The 19313-nt window shown below is 43.8% G+C and overlaps 1 protein-coding gene across 1 annotated transcript in view; it reads right to left on the reverse strand.

The window, feature by feature from the left end:
* The window catches only part of LOC120917179 (alcohol dehydrogenase 1), a 54640-nt gene that overhangs the window by 30750 nt on the left and 4577 nt on the right, over positions 1-19313 (reverse strand). The window contains exons 2-3 of the mRNA XM_040328284.1: positions 7664-7765; positions 1901-2042 (exon numbers count right to left, since the gene is read on the reverse strand). Of these exons, the coding sequence (XP_040184218.1) occupies positions 1901-2042; positions 7664-7765 (244 nt within the window). The remainder of the gene's footprint in view (positions 1-1900; positions 2043-7663; positions 7766-19313) is intronic.

A 19313-nucleotide genomic window follows, 5' to 3' on the forward strand; every position in this document is an offset into this window, starting at 1 on the left:
CACCCTCATACCAAGTGTACTTACTGACCTCCAGGTGGAACCAATTGGGTTAGGGCATTTACTTCCCTTCCATGATCTGGTATATAACATGTGTAACGGCATCTATGGGATATCACTTTAACCACCCTTGCCCATCAAACCGGGGATGATGCTGGATATCTAATACACCTTTGGATAAATGCATGTATGGTCAGCCCACACTGCACTAGCATACTTGGTTTAGTATTATTATTACTTACTTACACATAATATATGCTGCCCCCGTTTCGGTCTACCCACTGCAGCTGTGACTGCATTTCTCATTACTGCCTGCGCGGGCTGCATATGAACCTTTTGTCTATATAACCTTTTTAGCAAAACCAGGATGTTGTTGCATGAATTGTTTTACCATGTCTGTCAAAGCAAACGCTCATCATGGAAACTAGAGACATCCAGGGACATTTACCAAACTGACCCGATTGGATGGGAAAATTTCCATCAAAACCCTGATTGGATATCGCTGTTAAGTGGGAGGGCTCTTTCCATGATGACGCCGGCTATTTAAATCATCAGTAGCGGTATGCGTGTACCCGCTTCAGAAGACGTAATAGAACGAAACGTGCGTAAAGCGGATACACGCACGCCCGCACGCACTTCCCGGATCAACCAGCTGATCATTTGGTGGAACGCACGCCGTTCCCAGGCTGGCGCTGACTTTCGATACCGGCTCGAGTGCTGTGCAGGGAAGCTTGCTATCACCAAATAGCTGCCTACTTGTATCTATTTTGTTTTGTTTTTAGTCATTTTTATCGGAACTTGGTCCCAGTTTCTTTTATACCTCACTTTTATGTTTTAAGTAATTTTTTGTATATACTGCCTAAGTGGAAGCCAGCTACACGGCTGCACCACTAATAAAAATTAACCCCTGGTACTTTGAACCTACTACTCTATGAGAGTCCTTTTTTTCCCCTGGAGGAATTTGGATACCCAGGAAGCCTGGTACCATCTGGACTAGAGGATCTACCCGGAGAACACGGACAGGCGAGGAGCTGAACCGTTTGGATACCATCCACTTATATGCACTTTACCCCTGCAGGGGTGAGTGCCTCTGGTGAGTGAGGACCCAGGAGGGGGAGCACCGGACCCACTGCGCAAAGCTGCACAACTGCATACTGTGACTACTCACTCTGTTTGGAAAACACATGGTCACGAATAACTTTTGATTTATTTTGCATGGACTACTGTCCCTTTATTCATTCACTGGACTATTTATTAAGCATTTGCTTATTTTTTCATCATTTTGATATTGATATTTTTATTTTTATTTTTTGGATAAATTTAGACCTATAGCACTATTGCTGATAGGTAGATACTACATAGTATCATTCAATATTGTTTATACACTCAATGTTTGGTTATTTTTTTATTTGCACGTGCCTATGTAATGCTTACTTAATGTGTCTGTAACCACACAGCAACACTCGTGACTGGGAGTCACACTCACTTTATCACTGGCATACTATTTCATTTTATTTTACTGCTTCTCACATGAACAGCACACTGAGGCACTATATTGTCACAGACCCACCAGCTTAAGTCTCACAGGGGTCAGATTATAGTGAGTCACGTACCAACTTTCCGGTACTCTTAGCCTCCACTAGAGACAGCGCCATCACCCCCATATCTCTACTATTCTCTTTCTGTATCCTCTAGGGGATTACATTTCGGGGGGGGGGGGGGGGCTGCAGTCTTATTACAGTTTTATATAATTTTTGTTTGGTTTATATATTTTTTGTTTGGTTTATTTATCCAACATACCACACGTACTTTACACCACCACTACTGCTACATATCTCCAACTAGTGCTTCTTAAGCGCGGCTCTACCATTTAATTTAGTACTAATAATTAAACACAGTGTACCTGGTTTGAATTTAGTCACTCCTTCTCCCACACTTTCCACAACCCCTGCAGCTTCATGTCCTAATATCGCTGGAAATTTCATGTCACTTAAAGCCCCACTTATTACATGATCATCTGAGCGACATATTCCAGTGGCCACAATCTGCAGAAAAAATACAAAATTATCGAACATGACAACAAATCCAACACAATGGAAAATAGAAAACATTTTTACTATGCCAACATTTCAGGTCAGAGTTGCTTATTTTACCACTCCTATTGCTGTAGCATCTTAATCCTTATGCTGCTAGCATTAGTAAATAGATAGGAATGTATATTATATTTACTTTTTTTAAACCTTTTTTTTTATATTTCTTCAGTTGCTTCCTGGTTTCTGGCATATGATGTCATACATACCAGGCAACTTCATGGGCATTTTTTTTTCATCTGGAGGAAGGACTTTCTCAGCTAAGCATACCCTCCTGTCTGCTTTGAATATAAAAATAAATAATTAAAATTATATGCATTACTTTGTTGTTCTAGACAATAACAATTATATTGCTGTCCGTAGCAGAGATGTAAAACTTGCTTAGGGCCATATAGGTATACAATAGTGTTGGGAAAACAGTTTGGCCCGAGCATGAGATTGGGCCGAACATTGGCTGTTCACCCCATTTGGGGGACACCCAAATTTGCAGGGTGATCGGTGGGGTTTCACCCTGCCGAATGCCCTGCATTCTGCACCCCGATTGGAAAAAGCTCAGGGTGCAGTAAAAGCTGGCTATTAAGGAGTGGGGCCCGAAACTGAGTCATCAGCTGTCAATGGGCTTCCCTGCTGACAGCTGAATAATAAAAAAAAAAAAGGCATGCCCCCCCCCCCCCCCCAGTCCATACTGATTTTAAGGGAAATCCTACACCAAAATGTAAAAAAAAAATAGCATGGGGTCCCCTCCAAAATTTATACAAGACTGCATGCATCCTGGCAGGTCAGGAAAGGGGGGGACGAGCGAGTGCCCACCCTGAACCATACCAGGCCACATCCCTCAATATGACGGGTGCTTTGGGGCAGCGGGGTTTCTTGTCTGGGCTGTGGTTGTAGGGGTCTGCAGGTGGGGGGCTTATCTGAATGTGAACGCCCCCTTTAACAAGGGGGCCCTCAGATTCCAGCCCCTCCATGTGAGTGAGTATGGGGTACATAGTAGCCCTATTTATTCAACAAAAAAGTTAAAAAAGTAATAAAAACAGAGACAGTTTTTAAAAATTAATTTATTAAAAAATAAATGACGGCAAACTGCCGAATGGCTGGCTTGCTGTTTGACAATTCTTATATAGGTAAGGGCAGGGCCACCTGGCTATGTCACCTGGTGGCACTGCCCCCCTTATGATGTCACGGACCGGTGCATGCTGGGTCAGTGATGTCACAAGGGGGTGGTGCCTCCAGGTGATGTCGCCAGGTGGTCCACCCTTACCTATAGCTGTCAGATGGCAAGCCAGCCATTCGGCAGTTTACCTTCATTAATTTTTTTGGTGGAGGAGGCATTCAGCGGTAAACGTCAATGAGTGGGGAGCGATTTTTATTTATTTTTTTATTTGGGTTCTGGTGGTATGACAGCATCGTGATTAATAATGAATTTACATTGGGCACACTTTTTTTTTTTTTTTTTAATAAAGGAATTGTCAAAAACTGTGTTTTTATTACTTTTTTATACACTTTTTTTGGTGAATGTTATCATTCACATAAGGGGGCAGAATCTGGGTGCCCTCTTCTAAAGGTTCCAGGTTCTGATAAGCCCCCCACCTGCAGACCTCCACAACCACAGCCCAGGGTTGTGGGGAAGAGACCCTTGTCTCCATCAACATGGGAACAAGGTATTTTGGGGTGGGAGAGGCAGAGCCCCCCTGCCTCAAAAACCTCCCATGTTGCAGGTGTGTGGCTCAGGAAGGGGGCCCTCAGTTATCCCCTCTTTCCTGACCTGCCAGACTGCATACCCGGATAAGGGTCTGGTATTGATTTTGGGGGTGATCCCACACAGTTTTTTATTTTATTTTGGCGTGGGGTTTCCCTTAAAATCCTCTGGGGAGACCCCATCCTGATTTTTTCCTTAATTTATTTAAATAGCTGGGTGCCAGCAATTGCAACTGCGAGTCAATTTAAATGCAAGTAATTTTTTCGGCAGCATGTTCTACACATGCTACAGATGCGCCACTTTTCAGGCAAACTAAGGAAACCCCCCAGGCACTATATTTAAAGATATTTTAAATTTTTATTGTTTCACTTTAAGCATCATTAACCACTTGCCGTCGCCACACCGTCGAAATACGTCCACAAGGTGGCTCTGCTGGGCGAGAGCACGTAATATGACGTCCTCTCTCCCAGCCGCCACTAGGGGCGCGCACGCGCCACCGGAGGCGCGCGCGCCCCCCGCTCGCCCCCGACTCCCGTGCGTGTGCCTGGCGGGCGCGATCGCCGCCGGGCACACGCGATCGCTCGGTACAGAGCGGGGACCGGGAGCTGTGTGTGTAAACACACAGCTCCCGGTCCTGTCAGCAGGGGAAATGCTGATCTTCGGTTCATACAATGTATGAACCGAGGATCAGTGTTTCCTCTAGTGAGGCCACCCCCCCCCCCCCACAGTAAGAACACACCCAGGCATACTTAACCCCTTCCCCGCCCCCTAGTGTTAACCCCTTCACTGCCAGTGGCATTTTTATAGTAATCCAATGCATTTTTATAGCACTGATCGCTATAAAAATGCCAATGGTCCCAAAAATGTGTCAAAAGTGTCCGAAGTGTCCGCCATAATGTCGCAGTACCGAAAAAAAAAAATCGCTGATCGCCGCCATTACTAGTAAAAAAAATATAATAAAAATTACATAAAACTACCCCCTATTTTGTAAACGCTATAACTTTTGCACAAACCAATCAATAAACGCTTATTGCGATTTTTTTTTACGAAAAATATGTAGAAAAATACGTATCGGCCTAAACTGAGGAAAAAAAATGTTTTTTTTATATATTTTTGGGGGATATTTATTATAGCAAAATGTAAAAAATATTCATTTTTTTCAAAATTGTCGCTCTATTTTTGTTTATAGCGCAAAAACTAAAAACCGCAGAGGTGATCAAATACCACCAAAAGAAAGCTCTATTTGTGGGAAAAAAAGGACTCCAATTTTGTTTGGGAGCCACGTCGCACGACCGCGCAATTGTCTGTTAAAGCGACAGAGTCCCGAATCGCAAAAAGTACTCTGGTCTTTGGGCAGCAATATGGTCTGGGGGGTAAGTGGTTAACATCACTGCTCCTTTAAAAACAATATTTTATTTTTGCATTGATACATGTCCCCCAGGGCATTAACCAGACCCCATACCCCTTCCATAGGTATTTACTTGTATATAAGCCTTCAAAATGGGCACTTTTGATTTTTCCTGTTTGGATGGGTTTCTTTGCTCAGGTCAGAACTTTTCCCCTGTTGGGAAGTTTTGCTGCAAACTGAACAGGGGGGTGTTCGGTGCATCTCTAGTATACAGGTGTAGAAGTATAGTATATAGGTGTATAGCGGTAACGTTATTATTATGTGTTAGTGCCGGTCCACGCCAGCCTGATGTGAGAACCAGCGCGATTCCAGTGAGGGTTCTCACATCGCATATAACTCGCAGGCAGTTCACACTGCCCTATGCAAATCGCTGCAGGTGTCAATAGAAAGTTATTGACACCCCCAGATTGGTTTTCATATTGCAGTGCGAACTGTGAATTCGGACAGGAATCGGATCGCATGGGTGTGAACACCCATGCAATCCGATTCTGGTGCGGCCAAAAAAAGGGTCCTGTACAATTTAAGTCTAAATGCAATGCAAATTCTGCCATACAATCTGTATGGCTGAATTTGCATTGCACAGACATCGTATGTGATCTGCACAGCAGTGTGGTGCGAATCTCATGTGATGTCTGTCATCACTACAGTTTGAACCGGCACTTAATGTTTTGACACATGCAGTAATGCAAATATACAGACTTGTTCAAACAATTATTACAACCTAAATATTTAGTATGTATTTAATAACTATCAGGAAAAGGTATCTGAAGTTTGTTCTGCCTCATTTTCCATTGGCTTGTTGTTTTTGACAACCAGAATCAGGGCCGCCATCAGGAATTATGGGGCCCCTTACACAGTCTCAAATTGACCAAATTGAGAAGCGGGGGGAGGGCTGCCGGGAATAGAGAAGCGGGGGGGGGGTGCCGTCGCTAATTGAGAAAATTGAGACGCGGGGGGTGCCACGAATTGAGAAGTGGGGGGGTGCTGACGAACAAAAGAAAAAAAGGGGGGTTGCCCTGGGGACCTCTAGGCTCTTTACAAAAACAAAGATATGAAAAAAAGATGATATAAAAAAATAAAAAATAAAAATAAAAAATAATATATAAAACAAGGGGGGTAGCCATCCTGGGGACCTCTGGGCCCTTTAATAAAAAGAGAAAAATAAAAAAAAAAGTTAAATTTAAACAAAAAAAAAAGGGGGGTTGCCATCCGGGGCCCTGAGACCTCTGGGCCCTTTAATAAAAAGAAAAAAACGAAATAAAAAAAATGTTATAAAAAAAAGGGGGGTTGCCATCCGGGGCCCTGGGGACCTCTGGGCCCCTTACAGGTGTACTGCCTGTACCCCCCTGATGGTGGCCCTGATCAGAATGAATACTACTTTACAAAGTACAATATTCTTCTAAGCTTAAACAATAACAGTTACATGCTATTCATTTTTGTCAATGAATGCACCCTATTCTCTGATTGTACAAGGTGAAGAGTCAGGGGGGTATAGTCACAATTTCCACCAATCAGAAAACAATTTGCATTCATTGAGAAAAATGCAGGGTATTTTGTAAACGGTGCATGTGCTGAGCAAGTGACCCTTTGTGGTTACTATGCAGCAGGGCAGTCACCCAGCACAGGACCAAAAACATAGCAGGGATCCATGTAGTAGTGGTGGCAACTATAGGGATTCTCCACTTCCACAGCTGTCCCACAGTTATACGAGAACTTACATTGCCCCAATGTACTGTAAGGCCCCTTTCACACGGTCGAACCATTTAGGTCCACCTGTCAGTTTTGTCGGCGGACCTGAACGGCTGCTCCATGCAGGCCTATGGAGCGTCGGATGTCAGCGGAGATATGTCTGCTGACATCCGACCCGATCGGATTCGCTAAAATGAAACGTATGGTGATACGTCGCCATCCGTCCATGGTGGATCGGATCGAGTGAGATCTGATGAAAACAGACATGCTGTCCGTTTTCATCAGATCTCTCCATAGGAGACAGCGGCGCTCGACAAGCCCCTCCCCGCTCAGTGAGCAGAGAGGGACCTGTCATTCGCCGGCTCAGCGGAGAGATCTTCCGCTGAGCTGACGGGAGCTGGTGGAGTCCGCCACGTCTGAATGTAGTCTAACTATGCAATCAAATCCATACCTGGGGTTCTGGTTTGTTTCTGAGCTGTCTTTTCCTCCCCATACAAATCAATGTGAATGTAAAAGCAATTTCAAAACTGGTGGGCAAATCAAAGCAACTTAGAACTATGTAAAAGCAACTTCACAGCTTCGTCAAAACAACTTAGAACTATGTAAAAGCATACTGCATTTGGCTTCTAATGCTGAAGCCTGTTTACATGAACCCTTACTGCATGTTTATTTCACAATTCTTTACACCAGATAAATAATTCAATATGCTAAACTGTTTGAATATCTTACATATTTGATTTTTTCCAAATTTGTAGACTTTTACAACAAAACTCAATTCACCTTAACGCGAACTTCATGACGTTTTGGTGGGGCAACTTCAATCTCCTCAATGCTGAGCGGTTGGTTAGGTCCCCAGCACACGGCAGCCTTGCATTTAATTACCTGTAAATGTATAAAATGTGACAATATTTTTGATCAGCATAACAATTATACCTACATATACTTTGAGGTGTAGTAAAACATATACTGTTTAAAAAGTACAACAAGCATGTCTGTGCCTCTTCATAATATATAGATTTGTGTAACGCCAGAGCGGACTAATATAGGCATCGGTAATTGGAATTTGGGTCCAACCTGTAAAACATTATCTGCATACAAAACATGTAAAATAAAAAAATTACTACATTTATTATTCTTTTAGATGAATTAAAATGTGAATTAAATGTGCTAAGGCCCCAAATCTTTTTTTCCATGACCTTTAAGTTCCAGAAGAAGACCAGTTTATTTGTGAACGTTGTAGTAAATCTGCAATACTTTTGTTTTGCAAAAAAATGTAGGTGTAGATTGTGGTTCATTAACGTACACAGTATATTCAAGTTTTTTGTTTACATTTGAATAGAGTGTGGAATGTTTTGAAGTTCTGATTGTGATTTTCTGCTATCCAGGACTCTGTTGGAGAGATTTACTCTCACTTCCTGTCCTGCTGACAACAGACAGGTAATGAGGGGAAGTTCTCAACAGCAACACAGACAGACATACAAATCTGACGGGGGTAAATATTTAAAGACAAACATTTTTATGTTTTTACGTTTTATGTTTATGTTATATATACACACATTTGTTTTGACCTTGGTCATAAAGGAGGTTAAGATTTTTTTATTTTCTTCAAGTCAAACATTATTTACATGCTGCTGAAGCTGGTCTCTGCATAACAGCTATCTGGATTGGTGTATTAACATCAAATTTATATTTTAATTGTTGACACTACCTTCAGAGGACACAAGCAGACGTCAATGTCCACAATTCCCCTACAGAAGCATTAACTGATTTTCCTCCAGCCTTAAGCAGTGTCTGATCCTTCAGTTGTGGAGTCCTGATTTGGACAGGCAGCATCTCAGATGCCTGGGTTTGGGAGTTGGTTTCAATGAGACACAAACTAGAGTTCCTCTCCCAACTCCTACCCCCCCCCCCTTCATGTCTTCCAAACTTTCAGTTTCACTGCACAGATTAGCAGACACTGGCCTATAACAGAATGATTTAACAAAATGGCTCACTGTTAAATCAACTTCACCTAATGTAACTAGTAAGTGTCAGAATCAGCTAACACAATAATAGTGATCTTATAATAGTGAGCTTGCAGCCCTTTAGTGGGTGGGTTCACAATACTTATTAAGGGGAAGTTGACTGAAGTACAAGTCAATAGCAGCCGGCTTTTGGCGGGGCCCTTCTGTCAGTGGTGCACTGTCCCTTTAAGAATGTGGGTGATAAGTGACAGATGAGTTGCTAGGTAAGTGCAGTCTATAGTGATACCTGTGTGTGGCAAGAATTTAGGATGTGTAGTTCAGCTCACCATTCCTGGCAGGTAGTAAGCCTTGTCCCATGAACTTGGCAGTCATGGTTATGGGCTTTGTTCGTACATTACAACCTTTTAGTAATAAAGTACTGCACATAATGCAATATGTAAGCTGTTCTTTGGCTGCAAGAAAAACCATATGAGAGATTGATCCATGCTTGTATTCATTACCATAAAATTAAAATCCAGTTTAACATATGCTATTATAAGATTAATTGAAAAAAGTTCCGATAAAGAAACTATTTGATGTAAATGTGTTTTGATTAGTTATATTGCCAATACGTGCGTATAACACTCAAAAACAGTATTTGTTATTTAGTTATGCAATGAAATCAAGTCTAGGAATGTAACTTTGAAATTACAAATTACATTGAAAATGTACGAAACAAAAGAAAGCAGATGTTTTTGGGCATTTTTTATAAGCGCAGATTTGCAATACATTGCCAGCAAATCCACAGATGTACAAGACAGTGTTATATTCTGTTTTACTGTCTTGGATTCCTACAAAGGAAAATGTATTACTTACTCCAGGCCCCTAAATGTTAATGCTGGAAAAAATGATTCACACAAAGCCCATGTTAACCCTTCAGCTTCCAGAGATACCATACCACACCCATGCAGACCTTCTCTGCTCAACTCAAAACAGGTTTTCACTGGTGTTAGGCTCTAAATCATGATACAAGTGTTATATTTGCATTCATGGAACATAATAGGATAAGTGTACTTTCAAATAAATAAGGCTTATCCTGCCTGCCTAGTTTTCATCATCAAAAATGAAAAAAAAAGTCTCCCTTCACCCATCCTTCCCCTCTGGTAAGCTAAACACAGGCAGGGAGTGACTTGCTCGGGACCTACAGCTTTTAGAAAATGTGTTGTATTCATTATTTCATGGACCACTCTTTTGCACCTTGTCCAATCAGAGAATACCAAGCGACTCCCTATGTTCATTCGGGAGGTATTTGTTTATCCAGAGCTGCCCTATTTTATTGCACTAATGCCGCTTACACACGATCGGAAATTCCAACAAGAAAAGTCAGATGTGAGCTTTTGGTCGGAAATTCGGACCGTGTGTATGTTCCATCGGACTTTTGCTGTCGGAATTTCCGCAAACAAAAGATTGAAAGTAGGTTCTCTATTTTTCCAATGGAAAAATCTGCTCGTCTGTATGCAATTCCGACGCGCAAAAAGACATGCATGCTGAGAATCAAGCAGAAGAGCCAATGTTTTGTACATCACCGTGTTCTTGACGGTCAGAATTTCTGATAAGATTTGTGTGACCGTGTGTATGCAACACAAGTTTGAGCCAACACATCAGAAAAAATCCACAGTTTTCTTGTCGGAATTTCCGATTGTGTGTACGCAGCATTAGGAATCCTGGGCCAAATCCTCAAAAGGGATACGCAGGCGGATCTGCTGTTCCGCCTGCGTATCCCTGTGCCTATCTTTGGAACTGATCCTCAGAAGCAGTTTTCCAAAGATAGGCAGAAGATCCGACATCTGTAAGAGACTTACACTGTCGGATCTTAGGATGCAGTACCGCATCCGCCGCTGGGGGCATTTCGCGTCGAAATGCCGCTTTGCGTATGCAAATGAGGACTTACGGAGATCCACAAAGCTTTTCAGCTTTGTTTTTTCTCCAGAAGTTTACGTTTGCATGCGTAAAATTAGGGATGCTTTTACAAGGTGTAAACTGTTTACACCTTGTAAAAACAGACCTTTTTTTCGATCGCCGCAATTTTTTTTTAAATTTTTTTTTTTTTTTTTCGCCGTATCTTTTTTTTAACTCGTCGCAACTTTATTGTCCCGTCGCAATCCACAAAGCCCGGCGTAACGTAATTTCGCGCGAAGCACGTCGGGAAAATGACGTCACGAGCATGAGCAGTACGGCCGGCGCGGGAGCGCGCCTCATTTAAATTGTCATCGCCCCCTGGATAACAGGACCGCCTTGCGCCGGGAGAATTTAGGTTACACTGCGTGAAATTTCTAGGTAAGTGCTTTGTGGATCGGGCACTTAGGTAGAAATTTCCCACCAGTGTAACTTAAATGGGAAAAATTAAGTTAGGCTACGATTTTGAGGATTTGGCCCCCTATCCTGTAGTGTGGCCTAATTTTTTTCATGCTTGAGTGACCCTGTTTTTAGTTTCAGTAGGATAGAATCTAAGATCTAAGTCTCTTACAAGTCTTGGCTATAATGTGTTTGGTTGCAGGATTAATTTGTAGTAGGAGCTTGTAAATATCTGGAGATTTCTAGTCCTGGTTGGTTGAATTTGGATTGGAATAAGGTAGATTTAGGGAATCATTGTTTAGTTGTTTCTCTGATATAGTGAAGGACTGACTGCTCTCTTTATGAAGCAGGGAGCCTATGATAGGGTTAAGTCATAAGATGACAATTTTAGATAAAAGCTTAATATCAAGATTGAGTAAAGAAATTGGTCTGTTATCTAACTGAAGTCTGTTGGCTGGGATGGACCTGAAAGTTGAAGTGATGGGTCTGAAATTTGGTTTCCAGGTGTTGTAAACATAGGTATTTTTTATTAATCTGGGAAGCAAGTTATATTCATAAACCTCATATAACAGGTTTGTGTGCCTCCAAAAGCATAATAGCTAATATTTTGTGAGAAGTGTTGAGTGTTATGTACTAAGTGCTGCCAAAAAAGACATATTGGAGGGAAGAGAGTCATGTTTGACCCATGTGTATTCGAAATTTCTAGGGAGAAAGGAGGATAAAGTGGTCATGACCAATCCATGGTCTGATCACATGACTGGTTTTATTTGGGAATCTAAAAGCAAGAGGATAAAGAGCACATAGCATAAATATATATTAAATTATGGAAAAAGTTTTGTGAGGGTATGAGTAAAAATGACAAAAAGGCAATGGTTCCAAAATGGATTTGAATTACCGTAATTTGAGGTGTTGTGGGATGTATGATAAATAGTGATTTGTCTAAATAAGGGTAAATTACCTGATTATAGTCATTATATAGATTAAACTGTTCCTTTATTGTGCAAATAAACAATCTGAAAGGTGGGAGAGGAAGAGGGTTTGAGTGGGGTTACAGGTGTAGTATTAAACCAACGTGACCTCAGTATCATGTAAAAGGTTACTAATATAAAGTATCTTCCCTCTGGGTCTTTGATTTCAGATTGTAAGATGAAATATGTATGCTGACAGACAATTAATACTTCACTTTGCTTCATTTGGGTGCAGGAAAGAAAGACCTACAGTTAAAGGGGGTGAAATATTTTGGGGATGCAGTAGTGGAGTAATGTATTTCCTGGAGGCAGACCATGTAAGTCAGATGTAGGTAACACAAAGACTGCCTGTAACTTGATCCTCTTGTTGGGGGAGTTAAGTTCCTTTACACTAAGGGATAGTGGGCCAAATCCTCAAAAGGGATACGCAGGCGGATCTGCTGTTCCGCCTGCGTATCCCTGTGCCTATCTTTGGAACTGATCCTCAGAAGCAGTTTTCCAAAGATAGGCAGAAGATCCGACATCTGTAAGAGACTTACACTGTCGGATCTTAGGATGCAGTACCGCATCCGCCGCTGGGGGCATTTCGCGTCGAAATGCCGCTTCGCGTATGCAAATGAGGACTTACGGAGATCCACAAAGCTTTTCAGCTTTGTTTTTTCTCCGTAAGTTTACGTTTGCATATGTAAAATTAGGGATGCTTTTACAAGGTGTAAACTGTTTACACCTTGTAAAAACAGACCTTTTTTTCGATCGCCGCAATTTTTTTTTTTATTTTTTTTTTTCGCCGTATCTTTTTTTTAACCCGTCGCAACTTTATTGTCCCGTCGCAATCCACAAAGCCCGGCGTAACGTAATTTCGCGCAAAGCACGTCGGGAAAATGACGTCACGAGCATGCGCAGTACGACCGGCGCGGGAGCGCGCCTCATTTAAATTGTCATCGCCCCCTGGATAACAGGACCGCCTTGCGCCGGGAGAATTTAGGTTACACTGCGTGAAATTTCTAGGTAAGTGCTTTGTGGATCGGGCACTTAGGTAGAAATTTCCCGCCAGTGTAACTTAAATGGGAAAAATTAAGTTAGGCTACGATTTTGAGGATTTGGCCCCGTATACTCAATGTAAGGAAGGGCGTGACAATAGGCAAGATGGCTCCTCTGGGCAGACTTCTGTGCACAAGCTTATACATGTTCCCTTTAGTGCTTCCAAGAATAGGGCACTTGCTAATGTGCATACAGTACTTGTGTGCGCCGACACGCACGTGCACTTGTGACAAATGTTGGCGCAAATGGGGATATTTAAACTGGGCCAGTGCTCAGGCTCAGTGCTGCTTTGGCTTCAGCCTTCTGTGTATCCTGTGATTCTGCATCCTTATTTCAGTTGCTGACCCAGCTTGTGCCTTGACCTCCGCTTTTTCTCTGCTCCAATGGTGACTGCTTCACTGATCAGTTACAGACCTGGCTTGTTTCCTGACCACTCTCCTGCTTGTGCCCTGTACCTGATCCATCCTGTCTGTGTGTGACACCTGGCCTGCCTCACTCTGCTAGTCTGTCTGCTGTCACTGGTACCTGTCCACCACCCTGCCATTCCAGCTGATCTACAGTCTGCTATCAGCAACCATCTCAACTGCCCTCTGTCCAGCACCAGTCTGCCTCATTCTGCTGCCTACCAGCTGCCTACCAGCTTCCCTTCTACTAGAGCCATCTGACGACTTCACCTGCCCAGAGTGGACACATGCCCTGCTGCTAGAAAGACTTACAGGCACTTTTGCCACTCTGTACTCCTGTGCCTCCTGTTTACACTACCAGGGGCCCCAGGTCAGAGAAGTAAGAGAGGCGTTTCTCATCATATCAGGCTCTGCTACCAGGAACGTGATACTCAAGGGGGTCTATGGTGCTGAAATAAAAGAGGTAGTATGTTAGCCCAATAGTGGCCCATGTGTGCAAAAAATCCCTGGGAAACAGGGGAAGGGTAAAAGAGACAAGGGTAGAGTCAGGAGGGTGGGATAAAGAGAGAATGGGTAGAAATAATTAATATTAATTATAGTAAATCGATCTTTAACCATAATAGTAAAAATATACATAGGAATGTTTTGAGTGGCTAGGTGTCTTAACCCAGAGGTATTGGTTCTCTTTCATGAGGGCCCTCCCTTTATGGAGTAGGAGGCACTTGGTCATATTAGGTAGAGCTGAGCTAATTAGCTTTAGGGTATGCTCTGTACAGTGGCCCATCAACATTATGCAGCGCTACCCCCGCAGGAGCCGCTGGTTTGTTGTTGGGATCGGCATATTAAGTTACCTCAGTGTTGTCTAGGGGTGTAGCTGATGAATAAAGTAGTGAGCAAATGTCCAGTACATGAAGGAAGGTTTTCAAATGCTTTATTTCAGGCCCAACATAGCCAACATCAACATGCAGTAGGAAGGAAAAGGTTGATGAAGCGATAGAGAACTTTGTGTTATCAGGCCTGGATATAGAAAAAGAGCAATCCTGCTCTCAATAGCACAGTAATAATAGTCACAGTTTGTCGCCACTCTAGCCAGAGTGGGTGAAGTGCCCCCGGACAGACTTCTGCCACAAGCCTGGCAGCCGAAGTGTCACTTAGTGTTGCTGGGAGGAACAGGCCTCTGCCACAGGCCTGGCTCTAGGGCCTCTGCCACAGGCCTACTACTTGAATGAGCTAAATGGACGATTTGTTTGAAACTTCTTCTTCTTCTTGGTGCAGGAGGCCCGAAATCCCGCAAAGCCCTGTTGCTCGGGGAACCGAGGTTCAAAAAGATGGTCGGGAAGATCACCGCCATCCGTCTGGGATCCGCCCGACCAGAACTCGAAATCCGAGGAATCACATTCCTCTGCAGGGAGATAGGTTCGACCCTTGGTCAGGACAGGGGCTAGATCAGGTAGGTAGGGCAGCCTCCATTCACTACAGTCGGTTAGCCGGGGAAGCCTTCCTCTGGCAGCAACACATCTGTTGGGGGCCACACCAACTGAAACGACCTCCCGGATGGTCTTGGCCTGCATACTGGACATGCAGCCCACATGGTCAGCTTGATTTGTCCCATCCGGCGGGCTTACCTCCATCAAGCGGGCGGGCGGGCGAGTTAGCCGATACAGATGTCTGGACGACCGGGACATTGATAGCGGTATTAGCACTCAGGATCTCCTCGGAAGAGAGAGGTTCCGGCCATGAGGCCTCCACCTCTGCGGTAACTGTCCCAGAGAAACGGTCCACATAGTATTCCCTTGGGGGACCGACGGATGGTGCAGCATCGAACAAATACGCCCGACATCTCCGGCACTGAGCGAACGGCAGGAGGCGGACGGCCAACTCTTGACATCGAGAGCAGGCCAGGCCCAACATTTCTGTTCCCCCAGAGGATAACAGTGCAAACTGTCCCTTCGTGGACAACCGAATGCCTGTATCCGTCGCGGACACTCCAGGTGGGACAGTCATAGAGGACACCCCTGGTGCGGTCATAGGCGTCTCAACGCAGCAGGGGCAGCAGAACTCTACGATGGTACAGACATCTTCAATAGCGGTCCGTCCTTCTCAAAGAAAATGGTGGTTCTGCTGATTTGGGGCGTAACACTGTTATACGTCTCACGCAGGGGAGGGTGACTCCTCCTACTTGAAGAACTTGTCCGGACACGTTGTAGGCGCGTGCTAGGCTGCACGTACGCCCAAGCTTAGCGGTGCGAGGTTAACTCCTTCATAGCCGGACAGTTCTAAGTACACGGCACTCTTCGCTCTTTAGTAAATTCTTACTCACTTTTTCTTGTTGCCAAAGGTAACAGCCGAATCCCGGACGAGCCCCCACGTGTAGCGCTATCCCTGCAGGAGCCGCTGGTTTGTTGTTGGGATCGGCATATCAAGTTACCTCAATGTTGTCTAGGGGTGTAGCTGATGAATAAAGTAGTGAGCAAATGTCCAGTACATGAAGGAAGGTTTTCAAATGCTTTATTTCAGGCCCAACATAGCCAACATCAACATGCAGTAGGAAGGAAAAGGTTGATGAAGCGATAGAGAACTTTGCGGTATCAGGCCTGGATGTAGAAAAAGAGCAATCCGGCTCTCAATAGTAGGCATGTGCAATTTTTTAAGTTACGAATACGTTTTCCGTCAATAATGTAAATTAGCTTTCGTTAGTATTGAAATATTTCTGGACATTGACCAATAGCCACTGAGCGCTGTCCCTTTCCTCTGAAGAGGTTTGTTCCTTCCCCCAATGAGCTTCTTTCTGAGTCATTACCTCCTGGCTCCTTGTGTCTTTTTCTGTGTTAGACTGCAGTGCATCTAATTTCTAGATTTGTATTTGTAATATCTGACATATTTTAGTTTTCTTCTACGTCAGACTTCATTTTAGACAGGGTGTGTGTGCTAACTAAGACAGTCAAGTCAATCACAGTAAAGTATGAATTACAAAATTACGACGAGTAGTGTGTCGAATAAACGTAAAATGTATTCTAACAGAATTACGAATGCAATAAAATCTACAAAAGTACGTTTTTACAATCAAAGGAAATTAGACACGAAAATACGAATGATCATAAAGCAACGAAAATATATTTCTTACGAAAATACGAATGCGGCATGATGGAAAATATAATGTAAATACGAATATCAAAACAACGAAAATTAAACTAACGTAAAAACGAAGGAACGAATAAAATCATTTTAAAAATACGAACGCGGCAGAATACAAAATATAACGAAAATGCGAATCTCGATTCAACGAAAAATAAACTAACAGAAAAAAACGGAAACGGAAAAAAGAGTGTTACGAAAATACTAAAGAGTACGAATACGATAACTAACGTCTTACGAAATTACGACTTGTTACGAATCACGATAAACGAACAGAAACTAAACAGAAATAAACGAAAATTTTTGCTGTGCACATGTCTACTCAATAGCACAGTAATAATAGTCACAGTTCGTCGCCAATCTAGCCAGAGTGGGTGAAGTGCCCCCGGACAGACTTCTGCCACAAGCATGGCAGCCGAAGTGTCACTTAGTGTTGCTGGGAGGAACAGGCCTCTGCCACAGGCCTGGCTCTAGGGCCTCTGCCACAGGCCTACTACTTGAATGAGCTAAATGGACGAATTGTGCGAATCCTCCCAGTAGATTGAACATTAGGGGGGTGGAATTTAATCGCTGCATCGGTGCATCGCGATTCGGGTGTCCCCGATGCGGCGCCGATGCATGCGATCGTAATAATCGATGTCTAGCCCCGCCCCCTCCCGGGAGAGCGCTCCGTGCAGCTGTTACTTAATTTCCTTTTTTTTCTATGCTGTGCTGAGCTCTCACGTCACTCCTGGCGTCAGCCCTGATTCAGAGGATCCTCCCTTTCCCCACCCTGCCCTGGCACCGCCCCCAACAGGCGGCAGAGGGCAGTGATTGGATGACTCGCACAGCTCCACCCCGCAATGCATTGTGGGGACTGTAGTATGATAGTGCGATAGTGAGAAAACTATAGCGGCAGGTAACCTATTACGTCAGCACGCTCGCTGTTTGAACGGCCACGTCCCCGCCGGCTTGGAGGCTGTGAAGGAGATACACAGCATTACCAGCCGTCAGCCTTACCAGCCGTCATCCTTACCAGCCCGCACAGGACAACAGGTCACTTTTATTTTGTTTTAGACTATTTCTATTTTCTGTCACCAATTGTTTTATTTTTCTTGTCAAACCTTTGGCGGTTCCCTACGTTTGGGGCCATCAGCTGCTGCATATATCTGATAACCCGGATTTTTTAATAAAAAACAAAAAAAATGTACTACACAGTGTGTACTCCATCTTTTTAACCGAGTGGCATACTGCAACCTCCATACTGAGACTATCTTCATTTTTACTGTTTTTTTTATCCATGTTTATTTTGTCATTTGATGTTTTGCTACACCCACATACTGCTCTACAATTGATCTACACTTACTAGGATATTATAGCAATCAGCCAACCCATTGCATATCAGGGTTTATTTGTGCTCTAGGCTTACATTTCCCAATCCACGTTTTGCTACACTAACCTATCGCATAGCAGTTGTCCTTACCCACCAGGTTATTTAGCAACTAATCATTCCATTGTATATCAGGGGATCTTTGATACACATTTCAGTGCATTGGCGGTTTTAGCTAGAACATCTCCTGTACTATGTCTGCAGTCTCTGATTATCTCCTGTACTATGTCTGCAGTCTCTGATCATCTCCTGTATCATGTCTGCAGTCTCTGATCATCTCCTGTAGCATATCTGCAGTCTCTGATCATCTCCTGTAGCATGTCTGCAGTCTCTGATCATCTCCTGTAGCATGTATGCAGTCTCTGATCATCTCCTGTAGCATGTCTGCAGTCTCTGATCATCTCCTGTAGCATGTCTGCAGTCTCTGATCATCTCCTGTAGCATGTCTGCAGTCTCTGATCATCTCCTGTAGCATGTCTGCAGTCTCTGATCATCTCCTGTACTATGTCTGCAGTCTCTGATCATCTCCTGTACTATGTCTGCAGTCTCTGATCATCTCCTGTACTATGTCTGCAGTCTCTGAACATCTCCTGTACTATGTCTGCAGTCTCTGATCATCTCCTGTACTATGTCTGCAGTCTCTGATCATCTCCTGTACTATGTCTGCAGTCTCTGATCATCTCCTGTACTATGTCTGCAGTCTCTGATCATCTTCTGTATTATGTCTGCAGTCTCTGATCATCTCCTTTAGTATTTTGGGGGGAGAGCCATGCGCACTTGCACTGCAATCCCGATGCATCGTGATGCATCGCGGAATCGAATCGAATCGTGGACTTGATAATCGTAATCGCATCGAATCGTGAGACCGGTGAAGATGCGCAGCCCTATTGAACATAGGTCACCGGATGACAGCAAAGAGTACCTGTCAGCATTTCGGTCATCAGATCCCTGATGGTTCGTTCAAGCTCTGTTGTACAACCTTCCTCCGGGTTCTCCTCAAGCCGACCCCCCAATCGAGCGGCACCCAGCCTGGGATCTTCTCAGTGAAGCGGGCGACCCAGTAAGTCACTGGGGCCCCTCTCAGCCATATGGAACTCCGCGTAGCATGCGACCCCGGCCTGGAAGGCCAACGCCGGGGTCCGTTGGATGCGCACACCCTTAAGGTGGATGTCGCACCTGGGACCCGCGGGAAGAACCAACAAAAATGGTGCTTGC

Source organism: Rana temporaria, chromosome 1 (assembly GCF_905171775.1).
Source record: "Rana temporaria chromosome 1, aRanTem1.1, whole genome shotgun sequence".
NCBI lineage: Eukaryota > Metazoa > Chordata > Amphibia > Anura > Ranidae > Rana > Rana temporaria.